Here is a 25,523-nt window from a genome sequence, read left to right on the forward strand (position 1 = left end):
CTTTGGTATATTTATTTTCAACCTTTTGCCTTTTTTCATTTAATTTTTATTTTTTATGAAACTAATTTGTTTATATAATTTATATAGGGAAGAGTACTACTGCAATCTCTGCTCCAAAGCTATCTTCCCATGTAACTATCTTCAGCTCTTTTAACCAGTTTTTTGCTTTGTATTTTTGGGTTTTTTTTCTGGAATATACATTCTTCCCCATCCACTAATTCTACAAATATAACCATATCCCTATTTTTGGTTAAATTTATATTCAGTGTTTACATTTTTATAACTTTATTAATATTGCTTTTTCCTCAATGTTTTCTCAACTTCCCTACTTCTTTTTAACCTACTTCATTTTAACAGTTGAGATTATATGATGTCAGATCCTGTTTCTCATAAATAAAAGATTTTTTTATATTTCATTGTTTTATGTATCATACTTTGATTTTTTATTCTTAGAATTAGTTAAAAAATTTTTTTGGTATAGTATATAAAACTGTGATGAATATTTTTATGCATAAAACATTTTTAGAGTTTGGAATTTTTTCTCCTGATAGATTCCTGGAAGTAATATTATTAGTCAAAGTTATGAAGCTTTTAAAGACTCCTGATACACATTTCCAAATTGCTATTCCTGAGATTTGTATGGGTTTAAAAAACCCTGAGCTATGTGTGCTAGTGCCAATTTCAACAAATACCTACCAACATGGGGTAGTTTCACTTTCAAACTATTTGCCAATTTCATAAGTAAAAATTGATAGCTCCTTCAAACATGTATTTATTTAATCATTAGTGATAATACTTTTCTATACTTAATGAATGTCCTGTTTGTCTTTTTACCTCTTAATGGGGTATCATAAAAATTTTGACTTGTCTGAGTTTGTACACAAATTTTTCTTCCGTTGATCATCTCTTAGAGTTTGCTTCATTATTGTATGTTATTACAAACGATGAATGAAGAAGCAAAGCTTGCAGGCATGGCAGGGAGGACCAGAAAAGAGATCATGGTAATATCATTTGACTGAAATTTCTTCCTAAGAAAAATTTCTTAGGAAGTCTGAAAGAGAAACAAACATTATTGATGGATAGTCACTATATTTTATGACACAACACCTTTGGGCTGTAACCATATCAATGTTTTACCGTAAGAATTATTACTTTTTCACACTACTTAGTAACTTCTCTAAGAGTCCTGCTTCTAATGCGTTAACAGAAGAGTTAATACTCAGAAAATTAAAGTGAGGATTATTGGTAACAATATCACTCATCTTAGAATTAATGTATGAAGACATCCCCAGGAAATGTTTCAGGTAAGGAGTAACAGCTATTGTTACTTTTTTCTTGAGGAAAACTAAAGCAGTGAGAATTTAAGTGTCTTTCAATAATAGAATTTTAGAGCTGGAAAAGTCTTAGAAGATAGTACTCTCAACCCCTTCATTTTATAGTTAAGGGAACTGAGGCTCAAGGAAGTTGTGACTTGGCCAGGGTCACATAATTAGTCAAGCTCATGTCTCATCAACTGGACCAGTTTCTTGGGATCATAATTTAAACCAAGAGACAATAATAGGGTCTTTATGAGATATAGTTCTATTGCAAAATCCTTCTTCAAAGGAAAAAAGCCCATTAATTTTTTTGGGGGAGGGTTCTTGATCAATTTTATTTTGTTGTAATTAAGCATAAAAATATTTATTAGACTTTCATAAATTCATTCTCAACTTCAATCCCTTTAATTTTCTTCTAAGGTCTTACATTTCTCAACTGTACAGTAAAATCCTTGGATTTGGAGACAGAAAAATGGCGCTTAGTATAAAATCTCAGCCCCTTAACACTAGCATAGGTGATCTTGCCTGCTCTACCTTGTACACACTCTCCCCTCACACAGGCTCTGTCACAGCAGCTTTCTTTCTGTTCCTTAGGATTGTTCAACCTAGGGCCTTTGCACTGGCTGCTTATTTGTCCTATGAATGTACTTTTCCTTATCTTTATATGGCTGGCTTCTTCAGAGAGGCTTCCCTATATCCCTATTTGCACACCATTAATTTTTAAAAACTTTTAAGTGACCTATGATTTCTAAAAGTACTCAAATCATGAATTTTCACAAAGTGAATATGCTTTTATAACCGCTAACCAGGTGAGAAACAAAATATCACCAGGAATCCAGAAGCCTCGCTTATGTCCCCCATCATGACTCCATTTCTCTCCCTAAAACTAACCACTATCTTGACTTGTAACCTCTAAGCTAAGCTGCTTTTGAAGTTTATATAAGTAGAATTACACAACACGTATTCTTCTATTGCTGGCTTACTTGCTTATGCATTCTCATTGTTACATAACATTCCACTGTATGAATATACCACAATTTATTTGTTCTGCTATTGTTGGACATTGGGTTGTTTCTAGTTTGGGCTATGTCAAATACAACGCTGCTGTGAGCATTTTTTTTTTTTTTTTGGTGAAGATAAAACATAGAAGTGAAATTGCGGGATTGTGAAGTGTGCATATGTTCAAATTTAGTAGATACCGCCAAATGGCTTTTCGAAGTCTTCACAACCTCCCATCAAGCAGTGTGTAAAAATTTCCATTGTGCCACATCCTCATCAATACTTTTAGCATTCAAAAATCTCTAACTTTAGCCTCTCTGATGAGTGCATGGTAGTATTTCATTTATTTTAAATTGTATTTCTCTTGATTACTAATAAAGTTGATTAGTTTTTATTTTGGATATTTAGATATCCTTTTATTTGTGAAATGCCCATTCAACTTTCTTATATATTTTCTGTTGTGTTGTGTATAAACATTATTTTTAGGAATAATGTTTATATATTTTGGATATGTACCTCTGTCAGTGTTACAAATTGTTGGAGGAGGTCATCGAGAGGACGTGACTGCAGGTCGACCCAAGAGCTGAATCTAGGCTCCTCACTCCCTCCCTCGTTCTGGAATGTAGATTTGAGCTACCTTTCCCACAGCCAGAGCTATTTCAAGGAAGTAGCCTTGAGTGAGTAAGCTGCTGTTGAGACCATCTGGATTGAACTATGACTGAACCCAGTTTAAAGGCTCTAGAAACTTTAAATTCTGGTGGGCGGGTGTAGAGATCTACTCATTTTACACCCAAGCCGAACCTTGTACATAGGTTTCCTTGCTTATTAAACCTGCCACCTACCAATCTGGAGTGGTCTGACTCTTTCTTAGGTCTCTCCTTGTCCTCCATGTACCGGGGCCAGTTTCAGATTTCACCTGGGGAACTCTCAAGGTTGTGAGCCAACATAAATATCTTCTCACACTCTGATGTTTGGTTTTTCAAACTACAAACAAATTTACTCTCTTAATAGTATATTTTTGGAAACAGAGTTCTTAATTTTAATAGAGTCCAATTTCTCAATCTGTTTTTTCATAATTGGTTAAGGAATTTTTCCATGCATGAGGTATTAGAGATACTCTCTTGTCTGCACATACTTCCCATTTATGTTTAATAATATACTTGGAATGAATTTTGTGATATGAGGTAGGCATTATATAAGCTATCTTCCATTTGCCCTTTCAGATTCATCTTCCATTCTTCATTCTGTTCTCGGCTCCAGGGGGCTGGCCTGTCACTCATATGTAATTGTGACTGATTTAGCCGAGTTATAAGAATTTCTTTTCCTGGTAGTGCTCGGGAGTTAAAGTCCACCATGATAGGCCAGGTGCTGGATTCGTTGCCATTATTACTATAAGCACTCTAGGAAGTTCCCTCAGATATACTCCTATCAGACTTTTTCTTGTTGCTTTTCTTTCTTTTTCCATGCTATTATTGTAAGAGTACCAAACCTGGTCTAGTTATGGAGTATACTTTATAATGGATAGTTGTTTTCCCACAGATGAAATGTAGGAAAATTCTGTATATTCTTCCTATTCCTCTGGAGAACATCTTTCATACAGAAATATTTGATTATGTCTGTTGGGCAAAGAGCTACAAATATTTGGATTTTTTGAGATTTCTTTGTAAATCTTAATGCCAGAGACACATATTAATTCAATGAGGCATCCAATAATGAACTGAGTCAGGCAGGTTTACATTTATTTAGATTTCCTAGGCTGTATTAATTTCAGTAACCTACACTTCCCCTGAATCGATCATGGGCTACGTATTCACTGACTTTTTGAGGAAGAAAACAAATATACAAGATTATTAGAGTTATTTTCCTTTTTATTTATTCTTAGTAGTTAAATTCAGCCTAAGGTCAGTGCTTCCATTCACACACTAGAAGCAAAGCCAGTCTACTACTGCCATAATATGAGAAATTTTATTTTTTGGCAATCTCTTTTCTGTTCATTCTTTGGGGAAAGAGAGACCTCACTTTTCTGTTATTTATATGAATTGAGAAAATCAGTGCAGAATTTATAGAATGGGGACATTCAAAGTGACCCAGAACCATTAACTCTTTGGCAGTAACTTTATAAATTTCAAAGAGACACATCTCTCATAGTTCCCTGCTTCACATCAAAAAATGAGAAATCACCAACCGTAACATGTCAACTATAACCAGTATTCTAGCTACAAATATATGAAATTATGACTTGGATGTGGGTCAAAAGAATGTTTTAGAGTCACCCTTGCTACATAAGATAAATGATTGCATTAACATTTCTCCTGAGATGTTCTTTTTAACTCATTTGAAACTATTCGCAGATAGAAATAGAACTATGTTTGAATGCTGATCTCAACATAAAATATAGAATTCACAGAATACACAAAATTATTGATGATATAACATTCAACAATCAGGGTGCTATGAATTTTAAATTAAAATTCAATTATGTAGTAAAACTAGAGTTGTTGTAGCTAGAAAAAAAAAAAATTCAGAGGCAGCAGTTACCCTTGGTGGAAATGAACAGTTCTACATAAAAAGAAAATCCAGGAAGAATGCAAACTAAACACCAGGATACCTGATATATATAATTTAATCAGATAATACATAGACTGTGACATAAAAACAGCAGTTTACTAGAATAATTATAGTCTGCAACACATGAAAACAGTTTAGAAAATGGGTTAAGGTCATACTCTGACAGTAGACTCGGAAATACAAATGTAGAAGAAGACAGATTTATGCATTGTCTGGTGCTGCCTTTCCTTGTCATCAAATCACTTGAACCAATAGATTGGTGTGGATTCAAGCAATAGGTGTGTTGTTGGTTAATTGACTAAATCTTGCCAAGTGAGACTGTTAACCACATAGAGCCATAGTTAACTAACTATTGATTGATATTTTGGTATTTTAGATGCAAAAGCACATTTCTTCTAATTGGAAACACAGCTTAGAACTACTTTGTGGGGCAGATTTACAATTGTCTGAAATAAGAATGCTTGGCTTGTTATGTATAATTCTTCTATTCAGTGACAAATGCATTTACATATCAGAGACTAGGATTTTAGAGATTAATCCTGGTGGAATTTTTAGGGAAATCTTGTCCAACTATATTTATGGAAGCAAGAATATGTTAGATTATTTTATTTTAATTGGGTGTATTGACTGGCCTAAGCATAGACATTCTCCTTTTCAAATGTACAAAAAATGTACGTTACAAAGAGTATAGAAACAAACTGAAAAGAGTGTGCCACACATCCTGGATAATTGTCTATATGCAGTTAAATTTACAGATACAAAACAAAATACAGCCTACTCCCTTATAGTGCACAGTTATTTTTTAGATACAATGTACTGCTAGTAAGTGGTCATGGGCATCAACTCTAGTTGTCCCCAGCAGAGAGAATAAGAGCAAGATCCGTTCGGTACAGCTTCCCTCCATCCGATAAAGCCATTATGCTTTTCTTGTACATTGGAATATTATTAATATCCAGATCCTATATAGAACATAGAATGTATTATAATCCAGTTAAACATGGAAGTGAATTAACCACTGTCAAGTGATAAAATGTGAGATGAAACTGCTTGTTACATCAATCCATCAAGAAAAGAGCTGGATTAAATTCTTATACAAATGTGGATAAATCACAAGGTTGTTTTTGAAATCTATTTATCACAGTTAAACACTGATTCAGGCTAGTACCAAATCAGGTTAAGAACTGAAATCTATTCTGCTCCTCTATAAATTTTTAAAGTAGATTCTCCAAAATGGATGTGAGGTTGCTTCTAGATGGATCCATCAAGTCTGCTTAAGAAGTGTGGCAAGGTAACTAGATTACCTGTTTATTCTTCTCACATAGGTCCTTCAGTAAAGCATCCAGTTCATTTTCATCTATGTATCCATTGCCATCCTAACGGAGGAGCAATAAAACAGTATATAAGCAAACTCATCCATAACAATGGAGAATGTAGTAAATTGGAAATAATTGAAATCCTCAGAAAATCTTCCTACTACAAACTTGGCAGATATTCTAACCTCTTAGGTCAGACACTCAAATTTTTAACTGTTCCAAAGTTCCAAAATAGATATGAATTCCCTCTCATTCAGCATCTTATATTTGTAAAATGCTTTGAAATTTTCAAAGTGATTTCACATTTAATATTTCTCTTTATGTTAACAATATCACCACCTTCTGTTGAAGTAATTAATATTTTCATTAAATTTTTCATTAAATATTTTCATTAAATATTTCAAATTTCAAATATTTTCATATGAGTGAGGACATAGGCTTGGGGAACCTATATTACTGGCTTGATGTCACATCAGGCAGTGGAAAGGCTGTACTAGAGCCTGCAGAGGACTGATTTGGTCCAGGAGTAGAGAAATTAGAAGAAACAAAACATGTTAACTAGTGACATCATACACAACCTTTCCTCACACACATGATCTTACCATACACTTAATGGGAGGATTCTGCTGGATATTTTCATTGGCTTAATCCTCATTCTACCCTGCAAAGTGAGTATTATTATCTCTTGGTTACAAATGAGGAAACTGAGGATCAGAGGAGTTTGGTATCTTATTCATAGCCTCACAGGAGATAAATTGTTGCATGGGATTTGAATCAAATTTGTCTAATTTGGGATATAACATAACTCATTTCCCATGACAAGAATAAATTGGCTGAGTAATTTTAATAGCTCATGTTTCTTTTAATATAACCTTGAGTTTGAGGTCAACCCTTCCTGAGCATTTTCCAAATTTTTCTAAAGAATTAAATTATAGATAAGAAAATTTTTTTACCTGATCATATAACTCAAAAGCTTTATTGAACTCTTTCCCACACATTTTGACTCCCTAAATGATAGAGAAGAGAGCAAAGATTAAAATGCAACTATTATATTCTATCGTGTTTCCCTTGGCAAATATCCCACATTCTAACCTTTTGAGAAAAATATTATTTATGGTAGAGAAAAAGAGAAATACCTGAAATTTAAGAAGAAAATTCTCCTGCACTGGCAGTAACCTTTTGAGAGAAAAACATTATATTAATACATTAGATTTTTGACAAGGATCAGCTTTTTATAATAATATTTGCATAGTTCCTAAACTCACCTGGCCATCTCAGTTAATTCCAGCTTCCCATCATTATTTGAATCAAACAATTTCAGCTGAAAGACAGAATGCATTACTGTAGTCATTGAAGAATTATTTATTGCATTAAGGAGAATGAAATTCAAAATAAAGCAGTTTGAGTTATCAATTACCTATATAGACAGCAGAATTCTAGAAACTAGCATCTATTAAACTTTCAGTGCAAAATTTCTATTCTATGACCTGTGTCAATTGCCAAAATTTACCAGAACAATATAGAATAGTCAGAGTAATAGTGATCTTAGGCTAGGCTTCTGGAACATAATCATTTATTTTTCTTGCAAATATGTGTTTATATGTATCAAGATGTGGGAGAGATGGTGTTTGGCAGTACATAGCACATCCTGAAACTTTCCAGATAATAGTATGAAAATTAATATTTAATTTGTTTCTCTCTTTTAGAGCATCAAAAAGTACAATCAGAATAAGCAAATAATATGAATAAATCCTCAGAGAACAAATTTTTGAGTAAGTTTGAATTGTTTTATTTTGCCTTGGGTACTAGGTACTCAATAAAGCTCCTTACCTCCCCATTGCACTTACATACACATCATATACCAAGACACAGCCAGGTATAAACACATTCATACCCATATTTGGGAAGCATTCACATTTTAGAAAGTTGCAACTACTGTTCTAATATTTTATATAGAAGGACTACATATAAAACAAAATATCTAAAATATGTGAGAAAGTGACATATTATTTTTGTTTTTAAAGAAAGGAGTGTGATCATAAGGGATATAGGTTTGATGAGGTCTTTTTAGGGAAAAAAAGTAGGGCATTCTGTGGTCTGAGATGTTCTAACAATCCTTTGTAGGAGGTAGATTTTTTCAGGATCTGTTACTAATGCAACATTTTATAGTCCATTGACTATAAAAGTTCTAAATTGTCACAGTGTCTGACAAGATACTGGACACCAGATCACACAGTTTAGTGTCCACAGGGAAATATTTCCCTACAAATATATTTAAATTTTAATTAGTTCTTGATTAATCTGCTTCCTGGATTTGAGCTTGTTTATGACATTTAACCAGATAGGCCAGGCCAATTCAACAGGGGGAAAACTCCCATCTGAGTGGTTTTAAAAAGGCTGCTTCAAATTTCTACTTGGAAAGGAGTCTTTAAGTAGACATCCTTTAAGACTGGCGCAAAACAGAAAATTGATAAATGTAGGTTATTGTCCATTTCCCAAAAGTTATTCAGAGTGTAGATCTGCCCATTGTAACACGTGTATGTTAGTGCTGTGGTAAGTGGCAATGTAATGAGGAATTAAAGAGGACACTTCCTTACAGTGAAAACTTTTTTGATTGCTTTGAAACTAAAGATTAGTCCCACTTTATAATAAATATCCCTGTGTAATGAATAGGGCAATAGTAAAGTTCTAGTGGTTTTTTTTCCCCCACATAAAAGTAGGCTGACAGGCTGAAAGTAAACCTCAGTTACATCAAATATGATCAAACTCTTTATAAAATTATTTCTCAGGAAAAAATTCGAACTCCTTTATTGGTCTAAAATAACATAATTGTTATAATAGGCACTTATGTTTTACAAGTTATTTATATCAATAAGTTAAGAATTCACTGTACATTTATAGTACTTAAAGTGTGTATAAATATATGTACTGATCTGGATAATTTAAAACTGTCTGAATTTCAAGAATTAAACCATTAAAATAATGTTGCCAAAATATTGGGCCATGGCTTAATCAGTTTGGCAAAGGCTTTTTCCTCATAGTCCTAATGCTGTGAATCAAAATGAACAAATTTTACCCACTTGGAAGTTAATTAACTTCATGGGCATTGTATTATTTTATCTGGAATTTTATAAATTTATTCATTCATTCTTCAAACATTAAGTGCTTATGTGTAAAGCAATTTTCTTCACTCTATTATCAATATTCTAAAATAGTTTTTGGTTATACTATTTACCATAGCATCAAGCTCAGGGTGTATTTGGACTTCCTCACCCAAAGCACCAAGACAATATTCCAAAATAACAAGAATCAAAAGAAAGAAGGAGGAAATATCCATTTTTAGTCACTCAATGAATAAGGTAGCCAGAAGTTTTCTTTAAACTCTAACAAAATCAATGATTTCCTAAGACATGATAAAAATGGATTCAGAATCTCTATAATAAATGAGTTTTTGGTGATATAATTTATATATCTATAATGTAACTTACATATATATGTGATATAATTACACTGGCATGTAAGAAAAACAAGTGATATTTTGATAGATGAAAATTACCTACCTCCACAAGAAAGGAAATGCTCATATGCTGAGCCTTAAAGCCAGCCTTACAATACACTTGTAGCATTCAGCCTTACAAGGTATAAGCATCCCTAGGTATTTCACTTTTGAAGTGAAATGATACCTATGTGCATGTGATGCCCACACCATGGCTTGTTTATTTCATCCTGTGTAGACTTGGGAATTAGCCAGAACACAGTAATATTTCATAGGCTCTTGGCTGTAGTCTTTTCAAGATCAGTCTTACCATTAGGTCTGTATACTCAGCTAGTTTTTTATCATCAACAGTCTTGTTTGCTTTTTCCAGCAGGTCCTTTAGAAAGTTCTGTTAAGACAAAAAAGTCAGATAAATTTCATCAGTAACAAACAACCTGCTTTCATTTCAGCCTGCCTTGAAATGGAACACCCCAGGAATACAAAGGAAGTCTCTTTTTGAGGGTAGAACCGGGTAACGGGAGGAGCTTAGAAGGGAGGTACTCTTGGCGTTCCAGCAGTTCTCTTTGACTGAAAACTGATCTGTCACAGTCTGCTATGCTATGCTATGCTTTTATGATTTCAATTAAAGAAGTATCTGGATTGTACACCATGTAGGAATCAGAGTAAAAACTTGTAAAACCAGCCAGCCCAATGGATGCATTTCTACCTAATGCTATTTTCACAAATACTCATGTAACTCTTCTCCAAGAAACAAGAAACACAAGGGACGCCCTTAAACCTTTGTAAGATATGTGAACAATTATCAGTAAAGAAGGTGGAGACCTACCCTTAATTTCAAGTGCATTTTCTGCCCTCACAAGCTGTATTTCCACATCAGTTTATAGCCAATATGAAGTACATTTCACCAGAGGGTTTTTAGGCTTGATGCGGTACAAATCACCTTGGTTAGAATGTTTCAGCTGACTGTTCAAACTAAAACAGTTGGCTACAGATGTTACCTAATCTTTGAAGGATATATGAATCACATCAAAGTAGAGATTAATGTGGGAAGGATGAAAAAAGATGATTATTAATTTGACAGTTGAAGTTTAGGAGTGAATTTAATTTTTTTTTTACCAGAGAAATAAAGCTTTACAAAAACTTGCCATATAAATGACAGTGTAAGTACTTAATATAAACGTCTTTCATTTTGTCTAGTGCTGTTCATTTGCAACTTCTTTATTTGTTCAGAAAATGAATTAATGCAATTATGGAAAACTGAGCAGATATTATGTTCAAACATTATTGAAGGGTTGGGTTTCTTCAGTTTTTCAGCTATCTCCCTCCCAGATTTTCTAGCTCTGCTGGGCTGATTTAACTTCATTAATTTCAAGGAAGGAGACCTTTTTCTTGGTTTGATAAATTTAATTTCACTTCAAACATTCCACTTCAAATTCAAAGTAAAGCATGGAAAATTCAAAATTATCTGTTGGGGGGTGAATTTTACTTTTGAACCATATGAGGCTTTTGTCAGAGACTAATTGGGTTAAAAATCCTCATCAGAGACTAAAATGGTGGTCACAAAAATAGCCTGGGAGAAACCTCGGGATGCTGAGATTCAAAGTCGTGTCTGAGAGCGAGCAACGTTTTACTCTATTACGGATCTTAAAATTAGCTTTCTTGAAAGATCCATTAAAAAAGAATGCCAACTTATCTTCAAAATTCCCCAGAGAGGAGTACTTCTATTTAGAATCTCTTCTGAGAATAAAATTTAGAATAAAGAAGGCCAGTATTGCAAATGAGCTAAAGTTTCATTATGAACTTGAAATGATTTTTGGAAGAATTGTTTTTGGGTCCAATAGAATAAAAACACAATAGTTTAACCGTCACCTTGTGGGTAACCTTGTGGGTTGCTGAGTTGCAAATTTGTGAAAGACATTGTTTTTGGTGATTTCACATGAAAAATGTTTACATTTCTAAGTGTTTTTTATTTTCTAAGATGTTATTACTATTATTTCCCTTTCTTAAAAATTTTTAAAGAAATTTAAAAATATTATTTTTTTGGCTGTGCCACGAGGCATGTGGGATCTTAGTTCCCCTATCAGGGATTGAACCCGTGCCCCCTGCAGTAGAAGCGTGAAGTCTTAACCACTGGAGGGCCAGGGAAGTCCCTGTAAGTGTTTTTAGTTAAATATGTTTTAGCAATTTTGCAGTGGTACAAATATAGGTAACTCAAACCATGTTAAACTATGACCAGGAAACTGTGTTTGATATTCATGTTTCCCTACATAATAGCAGAAGAGGTAGCTCTTGATGACTGAAGCTTGAAAATGTTTGGCCTTGTGGGAGAAAAAAAAACATTATTATCATTATCAGATATTCTGTGTCCAAAACCAGGTTCTTTTCTCAGGCAGCTGTGTACTCTTTAAAAAATTATCTAATCTCTCTGAATTTCAGTTTCTCTGTTTGTATAATGGGAATTATAATACCTCCCTTGTAACTTTTCTGTGAGGATTAAATGTTAAAATATATTTTAGGCATCTAGTACTATGCCTACCACATAGTAGGTGCTCAGTAATTATTAATTTGCTTCCCTTTTAGTCACTCTATACCATGAAGATAGAGAAAATAGAGTCTTTCAGACTGAGAAGTATTGAGGTCAATTTAAAGAAATGAGAGAAAGATGCTTCTATATTTCTGAAGGCTAGTAAATTATTGAGTTCATGAATAATATAATTTATACTGTGCCTGTATTTCACAAAATCTTCCATGTGCAACATCTTACTTGATCGTCACAATAAATCTGAAAGGAAGGTATTATTACCCCCACATAAAAGATGAAATAAATCAGGCAGAATGATACAGAGATTTGTCCAGAGGTAAGACTTGATTTCAGACCTCTTTGCCTTTTCCTTCATATCTTCTTCCTCCCCCACCAGCTCTTATATACATCTGTGAGATATGAATTGATAAATTCAGTTTCAAAGTTGCTTTTTCGGAAGTTTGATTATATTAGGACTTTGTTTTTATTGCTGTTACTGAGGGGCAGTAAGCTAGGGGTCTTGGAAACAGACGAGTTTAAAGATCACAGTTCTACGTCTTATTTCTGTGTAGCCTTCAGTACATGACTTAACTTCTCTTAACTTTTTCCTCACTGGGGTAATACTAATCTCAAAGAACTCACGTGAAGATTAAATGTGTGTAAAGCACCTGGCATACAGTAGGTGTCCAATAATTGTTTATCTTGAAAGAGAAATCTATTTATATAGCTGTTTCATTTATAAAATAAAATGCCAAATTTTAATGAAAGTAACCAACTTATTTGGCTTAGTATATCATTATCTATCTATCAGCTACCTCATATAACAATTTGTATGTACCACAGAGAATGCTAATTTTACATTGCTGAACAGAATTTCAAGAAGTACTTGAAGTCTCTTTTTTGATCTTGTTCTTTATTAACAATTGGAAGAGTGAGTGAAAATGCGCCATTGCTCAACATTAGTTTCTTTTGTGGGAGGTTTTTTAAAAAGGTACAAAGTTCATAATTATATTTGACAGGAAAAAAACTTACATCTTTTTACTTGCTTACCTTAAGCTCCTCAGTTTCTATGAAGCCACTGTGATCAGTATCATATTTTCTCCATGTCTGTAAAATATTTTGGATAAGGAAAACCAAATATATTAAAAAAAAAAGGCAGCCATTTTCCTATTTTAAGTAGCTTTCTGAAAACATCATTCAGTGACAGAGCTTTCTTATACCTTCATGAATTCCTCACAGGACTTCAGCTGCTGGCATCGGAAGAGCAGCAGGAAGTTCTCTTCTGTGGGTAATACATGAGCCAACTAGAAAAGATTTTAAAAGTTGTTGTAAGGAGCTTGAAAGCAAGTCTCTCACATTTCCTGCTCTTAGGTTTTCTTAACATAGTTTTATTACCTAGAAAACTAGGAAAGGAAAAACATTATAATCGATTTTCCCTTTCTGATACTTTGCCCCTACAAAGTGCCATTGTGTTTTCCAGTGCTTGGGTGTCCTTGAGTGACTGGTTCTCTGGTCTGGGAGATGACCACAGCAAGCATGCATAGGGAGCTCAGATAGGGATTATTTGACCAATTCTCATCTGCTAGACATAGAAGCAGACTCATCCTGGTGGCTTGACCCCTTCATCTTTTCTGTGCCACAGATCTGGTCTTGTTCCTCTCAGGGAACACAGAATGGCACACATGGGGACATACATTTCATGTAGAATAAAAGAAACTATGAGAAATATGAATGCAGTGGAAAGGATGGAAGGAAAAAATGCATTCCCAAGTCTGAGGAGAAAGCTTATTAAGAGATGCAAAGGAAGGGAAATTCAAGACAATTGTAAGACAGTGGAAAGAGAGATGGAAAAGACAATTCACAATGAACAGTGGAAATTGACCAGTAATAGGGAATATCAGTTCTCAAATTTTTGGTTTCTGCTAAAAGAACGTCTGCTGCTTGAGTCCAGGTCTTGAATTCTATTCGATGATCTCCATTTAGTGACCCTATGACATTTCTCCTTAGATCTCATTTTGTAACTTCAATGCTCATTTTTTTTTTTTTTTTTTTTTTAGGAAAGAAGGACTCCAGATCCCATTTTAAGATGAATATAATCTATCTATTGTGTGCAGGGAGGAAGGGAGCTGGATTGATGGCCTCACTGAAGGTATGGGTTCTATTCCTGGCTCAGCTGCTAATTAGCTGTGGTCCCCAGCAACTCCCTCAGCCATTTCTGGAACTTAGCACCCTCGTCACTAAAATAAGGAGTTGAAATAGAAACCAGTGTCTCTTAAACGTATTGGGTTCAAAATGACTTTGAGAATCTGTTAGAATCACTACATTTTCACCATTAAAGAATGAACCTACGACACTATATTTCATCTAATTTCCAGAAGCTGATGAATCCCTTGAAGTACGGGCATGAACACTCATCTCTGGATTTTAGACCAAGAATCTGCAGTGTAGATTAACCTTAAGTTCAGCATAAATGCCGAAAGTTCTACCAAATTATAGGAAAGACTCTCACACTTCAAAAAAATGTTGTCCTTTTAGGTCCATTAAAAAATATAAAATTTAATATAAAATGTATCATTCTACCTTATAGGCAAGTATCTCAGCTTCTTTATGCCTGTATAATATGTCCTTTAACTTATCTTGTTTTTAGATCTTTGAAATAATATCTCAATTTAGAATCATTCAGTTTATAGGCACTAATAATGGGATGAACCTAAGAGACAGGGCCAGACATCTTATTAGGATGTTTAGCATGACTCAGAAAACATTTTCTTATTTATTTTGAAACAAAGGTCACTAGTTTGGTTGTGCATTAATGCAAGCATTTATTTAGGAAACAGGAAATAGCCAATGCCAACTCTCTATTTATTGGTATGTAACTTGTCAGATACCACTTTGTAAGTTTTTGGTGGACCTCCCCATAGACTATCCATTTCAGGAGGGCAAAGTCTCTTCTTTGTCTGCATCCTCTGAATACTCAGTGTGGTGCTCAATGTTAGGTGCCTGACATAAATGTTTGGAATTGGTTGATAATTTTACTTCATTAAAAATACCTACTTAATATGATTTGTAGTGAGCATTTTTTTCCATCTTCATTGCAATTTTCTATATTGCTTGGATTTTCCTAATTATTGTGTGTTGTTTTGAACAAAAATAATAATTTTTCTTAAAAAATTCTATTTACCAAAATCCACCAAATATATAAAAACAGAAAAAATAAAAGAATGAGCTAGTAAGCAATGACCACATGTAAAATTAGGGAAATTTTAACCATCTTTGTTTCAAAAATTAAACTTCATATAACTTTCATAAAGCTCAGAGGTCTCTAGAATGTCAAATATAGAGATGGTAAAATTGTTCTTCATGTAGTATAAATATATATCTCTTTGCCCATGCCATTTTGGTTCTAGTTGGTTTAACTATAAGAAAATACATATTATATCTACATGCAAAATAGTCAATCTTTTAACTGAATTGAACTGTTAATGTTAAACTGAATACAGTGCTGTCCTATTTTACAGACATTAGAAATGAGTTTTAAACACATAAAACATTGTAATAAGACAACTAGTCACTAAGAAAGAAGCAGTGAATATGTGTGGAGAGGATGTGGCTATTAGTGAACATTAAGAAATCATCTTTTGTGTGTTTTTTGTTTTGTTTTTGCTTTTTGGTGGGGTTTTTTTTGGCCACACCATGTGGTTTGTGGGATCTTAGTTCCCAGACCAGGGATTGAATCTGGGTCCTTGTCAGTGAAAGTGCCTAATCCTAACCACTGGATGGCTAGGGAATTCCCCAAATCATCTTTTTCAAGATGTGTTTCACAATGCATATGAATTAATATTCAAGTTTCAGAGCTGGTGCAGTAACTTTCCAGCTGTTGACTCTAAGACCATATTGACAAAGTACCTGAGGTCTTTTATAGAAGCTGTTAAGTAGGGCTGCTTTTGTCTCTGTTTTGCTAAGTCACTGTTGTCCATAGTAGTATCCAGTACTACCTGTTCCAAGATTATTGGTGATTTCTTAGTTCTTGGGCTACCTACCTGCTTTTTTATAAACTCTCAAAACTTTATTATGGGTTGGAGAAAAGAGTGGAGAAAAGCAAGGGAATAAGTGGCAGGCAGATAACTGTGGCTGCCACAGGAGAATCTCTCAAAGCTTCATTTATGAAGCTTGTCGCTTGTTGCTTGTCACTGAGAGTGGGGAAGCAAAATTTCTACTTGCCTGTCTTCCCTATCACTCTATATACATTTTGAGGAAAGGGTCTGTGTCTTAATTACTGTTTCTTTGCCTGGCACCTGCAAAAATTTCAGTAAATATTTTACTCAACCAATGAATGAAGGCAATTGCCTAGGGTCAGCATAGGCTTCCAATAAATGGAAATAAAGCTCCTTTGGAGATAATTCAAATAACTTATTACTGAGTTGTGGATAGGGGTTGGGGTGGTCACTGTGATATGACATCCAGAGCTCTCTTTAGGTGCTAGGAGTGTTGCTATGGTCTCAACTGCCAGGTCTCTTTGGGAGATTACCTGGGCTGAAGAGAGCTATGTTCCCCAAGGAAGCTGAATTCTATGACTGATACATATGGGGATATAAAACCTAGCCCTCTCATGAAAACTTGGGACATCTCTGAAGGGTCATCCCAGTTCAGAGCTCACTGTACGGTCAACTGAAGTTGAGACTATATCACAGCCCAAAGTCTCCCTCTGCCCAGCCCTGTTCTTTTCATTTACCTTCCACAGGTATTAATCCCAAGAGCACTTCCTAATAAACTTCCACATTGCTTTTCTTCAACTCAGATATGCTCCCCAAGGAACTCAACCTGCCCCATGACAGGGATCTTTACCATCTGTCTTCTATTCCTAGGCATAAAATCGAGCCCTTGCCTGTGTTTTGGAGTAGGTTGAAATCCCTTGCTATGGCTCATGTGGCTATGATTCAGAACCTCCTAGGCACTGTGCTGGATGCTGGAGATTCGTAGTCACCGATAGTAAGAACTTTACAGGAAGGCAGATAAGTTCAAAAAAAGTTTTTTTCAGACAGTTTCAAAGCAACATGCTAGGTGCTGGGAGAGTACACATGAAGTAACTTTACTAGAAATATAAGTGACTGAGCTATATCTTTTAAAGCACACATGAGGCATAACTTTTGAAGACAATCTTGGTGCATGTTAGCTTCCTTCAACACATATTAGTAAAACATTCACTTTTTTGGTTTGGGAACCAAAGAAATATTTTTCTAGCCAATGAGAAGTGAGTCCAGGAAACCTGGAAATTTGAAAGGCAAATAATCTTTTTGTACAAATTAAAGACTGGTGGAATTTAATAATTTGAATTTGACAAGTTATAAAAATGGGAAAAAGATTGACATTCAGAAAAATGGTATAGATTTTCCAATGAAATATTTTTTATTTTTAATAATAATAGCAAATACATTTATTGAGTTTTTACAGTGTGCCAGAGTTTATCTATTTGTTTGACATGTATTATCACATTTGATGTTGATACTCATATGTCACCCCTGTTCACAGCCAAGGAAACAGAGACTCAGAGAAGATAAACGGCCTGCTATCACATAGCTTATAGTTGCAGCCACATTTGAAATCAGACAGTCTAACTTTTTTGATTTTGAGACCTTGTCCTTTTACCATCACCCTCCATTAAAATCATCAGTCAAAAAGTTTTCTTAATAAACTGTTTTTAAAAATCTATCCAGAATGAACTTTTAAATCAGACTTTATTGTCAGTCATTTCCCCAAATTCTGAGGTAGAAAAGTAGTCTGCTATAAAAAAATTACATTTACTATGGTTAAACTCATGTGCTCAAATCCCACTATGGCTGAAAAGAAGGAAAGTCTAGAAAAGTGTCTGCTTCCCTGGGAGGGTTATTATAGTTTTAGGATTAAAATAGCTTGTAGATCTATTTTTCCAGTGGATGCACTGACCTGGACAAAGAGACACAATAGACTGGAGAGGTTGGTAGTTTCCCACATAGTTCCCAAGGGATCAGTTGAAAAGTTTGCAGATTTGGCATCCCGCTAAAGGAAATATCTATACTTAATGGGAGCACCAGAGAAGAAATTTCTATTATCTGTTAGATCATTCAGTCTCTCTCTTTAACTATTTTAATCAGTCTTCTCTGCAATAGAGCTATTAGTCTGAATAAATTTAGAACATTTTGACTGTCACGGTATTTGTTAAATTATCTCAGAATTTCAGTGCTCCTGTTTTGAGTTTGTATCAGCAATCTCTTTATTACCGAACTGTATTTGTGTGAATTTTAAAATCTCTTTGGAGACGTAAAATTGAAAAGTTCCCAAGAAAGCATATCTGTACATTACCCTTCTTTTTACGTATTTTTACATATCTAGGTAGCAAAAGCACGTTGTTGGAAAGTATCAGTCAACTTCATTAGAACAGAAGTTTGAAAATTAACCACTATATTTTCTAATCTTTTGAACGACACATTTCAATTACAGCCAAGTCAATTTGGCCTGTTTCCACCAGGAAAGTAGACTGCCACTTAAATACCATTTGGTTTACTTTGATTAGATTTTGATGAGCCCATGTGTACACCTGCTAAGTGGGCAAAACAAGCAAATCTAACCCCTTTTTCCTTTGAACACCGAAGTGATGGTGTACTTGATGTGAGTTGATGGGAGTAAGTAGACTATTATATATTTTGGAAAACCTGGGTTTTTACATTCCTTCATAGCTGGCTGAGATTTGTGTATTTGTATTTCTTGTTATATATAGTATTTCTTAGCAAGTGATATATAAGTTGGAAAACAGAAAGGATGAAGTTTATTTAATACAACTTTCTGGTGACACTAGAGAGCACATTACAAATTCAGGCATTCCTCACTCTCCCTTTCTCCATTTTGTACATGTAATCTGTAGCTTTCAATTCCTTTTTTACAATGATTTTTTCAGAACCTCTCCTTTTTCTTGTCCCTCCTGCTTAACCAGGCTAAGTACACAATCAACATGCATATGAACTACAGCAGCAATCTCTTCCCTGTTCTCCCATTCTCTCATTCTCACTTCTCCAAGTACTCACTCTCCCCACTTCCTTCCATGTCTTGGCTGATAACTCAGATTAATGAAAAGAATTCTGGAATCAGAGTCAGACATAGGCCTGTATAAATGTTCTGTCACTCCCTGCCAGTGGGATCTTGGACACATCATTCAACCTTTCTGGGCTTCAGTTTCTTTATCCTTAAAATGAGAAATCTTGGCTAGTTTTTCCCACAGGTCCCATATGACAAAAAGTTCCCTGTCCTGGAATACTTAAACTTTCTAATTAATTCTTATGTGTCTCACTTCTCTCCCTTTAATCTCTTGCTGCTTCCACTGATCTGAAAGTTCTTCCTAAATTATGTTTCAAGCGGTTTGGTCAAATAACTTCTCTATACTTTGTACATCCCTGTTCAACCAGACTAAATTTAAGCCTTGCCATAAGTAATCAATGAACTGAAGCTTGAAAATATTTTCTTTTAATGCAGAAAATGTATGGATTATTAATTTTAGAAAAAGGCTGAGTAATTTAAAGGAAAATGGCTGAAATTCTATTGAAGTCACAGGTTTCCTCAACTATAAATTAGATGCTCATTTTATATTTGTATTTATTTTATTTTGTTATAATGAGGATCAAGTGAGCTCACATATTTGAAAACACTCTATAAATTGTGTAATGTATACAAATAAATGAAAATTCTTTTTCTTACTGTTATTGCTATAACAAGTTCCTCAAGTCTTCATTTCAGTCTTCATTAACTTCTTCATCCACTTCTGTTACCTATTTCTCTCTATCTTTCCTCATACAGAAATCTTTTCTTTCCTATAACAGTTTCTTTTCTCAAACTTCTGGGGAAATTTCTTGCATCAAACCTCTAGGAAAATGTATCTGCTAGTGACTCCTAGTCTCCCATCCAAATTAGACCTCAAATAATGCTTCATAAATGATTATACCATATCATACACAGTAAAATATAGATTCAAAACAGATTCATCCTTCTTAGCCTTTTAAAAATGTAGAATCCATGTGAATCAGATCCATGCTTTTTGTGCTACTGTTACAACCCCAGTATCACTGAAGAAATTAAAATAAATAGCTGAGCCCACTGGAGTTCTTAAAGGTGAAATACTTTAAATACAAGATGACAGTCTTTCCTCTGCTAGAATTATAAAGTATGCCAAACTCTGAAATAGCCACATCTATAATTTCACTGATTTTATAATTTCCACTAGTTTTGAATAATTAGATTTATGTCATCTCATTTATGTTCATTTCAAAGTTATTTTCTTATCCTTGATGATTCATATCTTGATTAGTTGGCCTCTATGTCAGTCTATAAGTCCCATTACTATTAATTTATCTATTTATATAGTAATGAGTTACACATGGGCAAAGGGGAAAGTGTATACTCCAGGGAAATATTTTAATTACAAAGATAATAATAGTATGTTCTTCCTTAACTCTATTTGTGGTAGCTGTTTAAAAATAAGTGTATTTCACATTGACATCACAGGTGTCCTATAAGATCAATTATTTGAAAACCAGGTTAGTTCTCTGAATCAAAGGTAAATTATGACTAAATGTTGTTGACAGCCAGAATACTTCACAATCTAATACATTAAGAACATTATATAAATAACATAATTATGCCTGTATTTGGTATATTTTAAAATATGACCTTATTAATTTTTCTGGACAAAGTTGTTCACTCAACTTCTCTAATGGGTTGCAGAGTTAAAGAAAGTAGCTGAGACACTAGATTTTATAAAAGTAGAAGTAAGGGAAGCAACAGCTGTTTCACAAATCCGAGAATGCTGAAGAATTAATATATAGTCAAAGTTTTGCCTCCTTGATTCATAGACAAAAAAAAAAGTTGTCCTTAATGGGAAAAGTCATTGTCAAAAGATAAGATTTGACACTGAGAGTTTTAACTCTTAAAGACTCAAAAGAAATCTGTACCTATAACACATCATAAAATATTCACTGACTTTAGCTAAGTTCTTATGTTTTTATAAGGCCAACTGCTAATCTAAAATGGAATTTCAGAAACCAACATGCAGCTTTTTGCCATGATACCATTTAGGGACTGCAAATACTTTATTTTATATTCTAACAGAAAAGTCTACACTGTTAAACAATAAGAACTACCAACGAACCATGTACTTGGTTGGTGTTTTATTGAACTGAATCTGGGTAATGTAATGGGATGGGTACTCATCCAGAAGTTAGGGACTTGAGCCTCTAACTGCACCAGTGCCAGCAAACAGTTAACATAGTCAAAGGCAAATCATTTCACTTCTCCAGGTCTTAGTTTCATAATGTATTAAATTTCAGCTTTGGATTATGCAAATTCTTAGGTTTCTTTAATTTCTGAGCAGTTTTTGATTTTATATTTCTGAACAAAAGATAATATGTTACTTAAGTAAAATAAACCTCTTGGAACAGGTCTTGCCATATCATGTTTGAGTTGAATACAACTCCAAAAATCTCATTTATTAAAACTATATGAGAACAATGCATAAGTTCCTTACCTCTACAATTCCTATTTTTCCATCATCTTTTTGCCCGTACTGATCCACAAAAGTTTTCATCTCAGGTGATAACTCCTAAAATTATAAAAAAGCAGGTAAGAAGTTTTTTTTTTTAAAAAAAATACCCAAACAGTATGCTTGTGATGGTGTAATAACTTGTTGTAAAGAAAAACTGGAATTAGAACCATTCAGAATTATGCATACTGATTAACTATTTTCATGAAAATTAAGATACAAGTGATATACAGTTTTTACTGGTTTCAAATGACATTATTATTTCTGATTCAATCACTATGATTTATCTTCTATTATTAGTTTTCAGAATATGTTATCCTTTGAGAATGTAGTCAGAATCACTCAGTTCATAACATTTAGTGAATTTAAATATAATGATCACTGTGAAAGTACTTTAACATTGCTTGCTTCAGGAAAGTTTATTTTATATTGCTGCACTAATTGCCCTATAACATTTTATTTATTATAACATGTTTTATCCATGGAAGTTAAAAATATGTGTTTTCAGACAAGCAAATAATGTGAATGTTCAAGAGCAGCTCATTTGTAAGCAAAGAATGTTTCCAGCATGGAAGTAGTTGGAAACATTCTTTGCTTACAAATTAAAAATCAGAAAAATATGTGTCAGATTAAAAAAAATAACTTGACCAATTTGCACTTTCATTAGAGACAGACAATACTGATGACCTTATTTTGGTCACTGACTGTATATGCTTAAGATCTTTGACTCCAAGGGTAATTTAGGGAGCAGTTTTCCAGTGTTTCCTTGTTTCCATTTTTTTTTTCCAAGATGATGTTCTCTCTCCCATTTAGTTATGTACATAAGACGTGTTTAAGAGTGACAAAGTGAATGCTTTCATCTCATTTGACTTATTTTTTTCAATGTATTCTATTGCTTACATAATCTCTTCACATATTGCCAGATTAGAGAGCTCTGAACTGTAAACTAGTAACCTGAACATAGAACTAGTATTCAGGAAGTTGGGTTTATACCCTTGGGTCTTCAACATAGCCCATTTAAAATAGCCCTCTTGCATTAACTGAAGCCTATGTAAAATAGGTCAGCCTTTATGAGTGTCCTATTCTGTGTCCTTGGAAAAGTAAATTAAGGTCTCAGTTTTTATCATAACTAACAAGATAGTGATATTATCTATCACACACATTTGCTCTAGGGATATAATTTGATGGCTATATTGAGGCTGAATATTATTATTGCTAGTGTTACAAAATCCTGCTTTGGTTAAAAGTAAATATCTTTAGTAGAACTGAGGTAACAAATAGTAATTAAGCAATTTAATATAGACTTAAAAATCTCTTCCAATATGGATTAATTTCAACTTGTATTTATTAAAATTTATTTATTTTATCACAGCAACAATTGTAAGAAAGTGAAAGTGGCAATAGTGTGACTATCAGTTATGTTCTTTACACATACCTTAAAGTAACAAAAAAGTGTAAAGTAAACTTAAAACAGTGTATACCTCTAGTGCAAATTTATGTTTTAAACAGTGTAAAACATAATGATAATAATAATAACAAATTAAAGCTTTATAAAAAAGAAATGCAAACTTAAAAACTATGTTTAGTGAAAAATGGTAGCTCTGAAAGTAGACTGGGTTGTTATATTTCATTAATGTTATATTCATATAGTTAATATTATTGAAATTTTTGAAATTTCACATTATTAATATGATAAGCCAGACAATGTTTCCATTAATACAGTAAAATCTGTTATCCTATTGCTAGAAATGCAAAGAAACTGGGTTTATAAGGTCAACCTTTAAGTTCTAAAAAAAAGAGAAGAAAAAATATAAAAGTAGATTTAGTACAATGGGGTCAGTAGTGAAATATTTGTCTACTACCTGAATCTCTCAATCCATACTTGATTTAGATTTTAACTATTCAAAGCCTATATTACATAATTCACAAAATATTCAATAATCAAGGTATTAAGCAACTTGATATAATCCTGTACCTGTGCTCAAATTTGGTATAATAATCTAATAATTACAGCTTCCAGTATTCTAAAATTGGAACCTTGGCAGTAGAAAAAAATAATTAAGATCTAAAATCTTTAAAACTCTAACATGAAGTCACTGTTTGCAAAAAGTATAAATATTAAAATGGGAAGAGGAAAAGAAGTATCTGAAAACATGTATAGAGTTTCTAAATATCTGAATTTCTAAATGAAAATAAATATTAAAATTACTTCCAGAACAATTAAAATATAATCATTTAGCTGCTGGAAGCATCTTTCAAGGTTTTAATGAAAAATTTTATGTCAGGTAAGATTTTCCAACCAGATTTTTAAATATTTATATTTTTAAATGTGGAAGAAAATGTTTTATTAGTCAAAGATACATAGAGCTATAATGGTAGTATTGCATGAATTTATTTACATGGTAATGTATAAGGTGGGGGAAGGGAATGGAGAAAGTACATAAAACATTTTCAATTTTATTTGATCTCATCCTATTATACTTTCAAATTTATGTAATATTAAATCTGGGTAAAACAATTCCCAGAGTGTTATCTGGTTTTAAATCAATTTGATTTAAATCATTGGATTTTAGTAATTGATAGTTTTTTAATGCTTCATAATATATTTTAGTGTTCTCTGGGATTCTTTTGAATATGTTGTACAGAGATGTGTATCACACAATTTTCAATTTAGATAGAACAAAAAGGGAATTATTAGTAAATTGTATGTACAGATATATATAATATATGTGTACTATTATATATATAACTCAATTCTAGACGTGGTGATCTGCTAAAGGATTCACACACAACTATATTTTCCTCTAAAGATATATATATATATGTATAGTCTATAATGTAAAATCTCTAACGATAGTCAAAAAGATGAAAGCTTGGTAACATCTCTCTAGCCCAAATCCAGCATTGCCTTCTGAAATGCAGTCTTACATAAACCGCAATAGATTAGTAAGATTCTTAACCTATTTCCCTCTATGTAATCATCTCATCTATGTTTTAAAGCTGGGCATATTTTATTTTTATGTTGACAGTATCTCTTTTTAACAGGTTAATTTATGCCTAAAGGAAGTCATTCATAATTAGTAAAAATTGTCATTTGTTTAATTAACTAATGGCTTAAATTACAAATATAGCTTATTTTCAAAACACCACTAATTGCTTCTCATTAGAGTATCACTTTGCTTGTTTAAAATATGTGAAGGTCTTAAAATTACTTTTTACATCTCTAACTTTTGGTTTTCTCCTTCTCAACAGAAATGAATCCCCTTTTTGCTAAATTCCTTGCTCATTGCTATGTTGCAAAGTTGTACAACTTTCTCCCAGAGAGGAAGGTCAAGACAAGACATTTTCTCATCACTCCAACCACATCAACATTACAAGAATAATAATTGGCAATAGAATAAGAGATCCATAATCTGCAGATTTGTTTCCTGACCACCAAGGGGAAGAAATGTATTTCTACACCCTTACAGGCTGTTAAAGAGAAGTTAAAAATTACCTAACTGAACTCAATCGAAGAGGTGGTGACTGCTAAAAGATCTCACCCACACTTTCCTTTTAAGCACTATTAAAGAAAGTACAAGTATAGAATTTATATTTTAAAAGCTCTGATTTCATATTGTAAGGTTTTTTCCCTTTAAGGAATCTCTCTCTCTCTCTCTCTCTCTCTCTCTCTCTCTCTCTCTCCCTCTCTCTCTCCTTTCTCTCCTTTCTCTCCCCCTCTCCCCCTTCCCCTTCCCCCTCTCCCTCT

At 33.4% G+C, this 25,523-nt stretch overlaps 1 protein-coding gene across 1 annotated transcript in view; it reads right to left on the reverse strand.

Annotated features, from left to right (window-relative positions):
• Positions 1-4,169: 4,169 nt before the first annotated feature.
• The window catches only part of CALB1 (calbindin 1), a 22,544-nt gene continuing 1,190 nt past the window's right edge, over positions 4,170-25,523 (reverse strand). The window contains exons 3-11 of the mRNA XM_024755873.1: positions 21,761-21,835; positions 13,434-13,517; positions 13,264-13,320; positions 10,003-10,080; positions 7,462-7,517; positions 7,333-7,372; positions 7,150-7,203; positions 6,185-6,256; positions 4,170-5,842 (exon numbers count right to left, since the gene is read on the reverse strand). Of these exons, the coding sequence (XP_024611641.1) occupies positions 5,729-5,842; positions 6,185-6,256; positions 7,150-7,203; positions 7,333-7,372; positions 7,462-7,517; positions 10,003-10,080; positions 13,264-13,320; positions 13,434-13,517; positions 21,761-21,835 (630 nt within the window). The 3' untranslated portion in view covers positions 4,170-5,728. The remainder of the gene's footprint in view (positions 5,843-6,184; positions 6,257-7,149; positions 7,204-7,332; positions 7,373-7,461; positions 7,518-10,002; positions 10,081-13,263; positions 13,321-13,433; positions 13,518-21,760; positions 21,836-25,523) is intronic.

This window comes from Neophocaena asiaeorientalis, unplaced genomic scaffold (assembly GCF_003031525.2).
Source record: "Neophocaena asiaeorientalis asiaeorientalis breed wild unplaced genomic scaffold, Neophocaena_asiaeorientalis_V1.1 scaffold728, whole genome shotgun sequence".
NCBI lineage: Eukaryota > Metazoa > Chordata > Mammalia > Artiodactyla > Phocoenidae > Neophocaena > Neophocaena asiaeorientalis.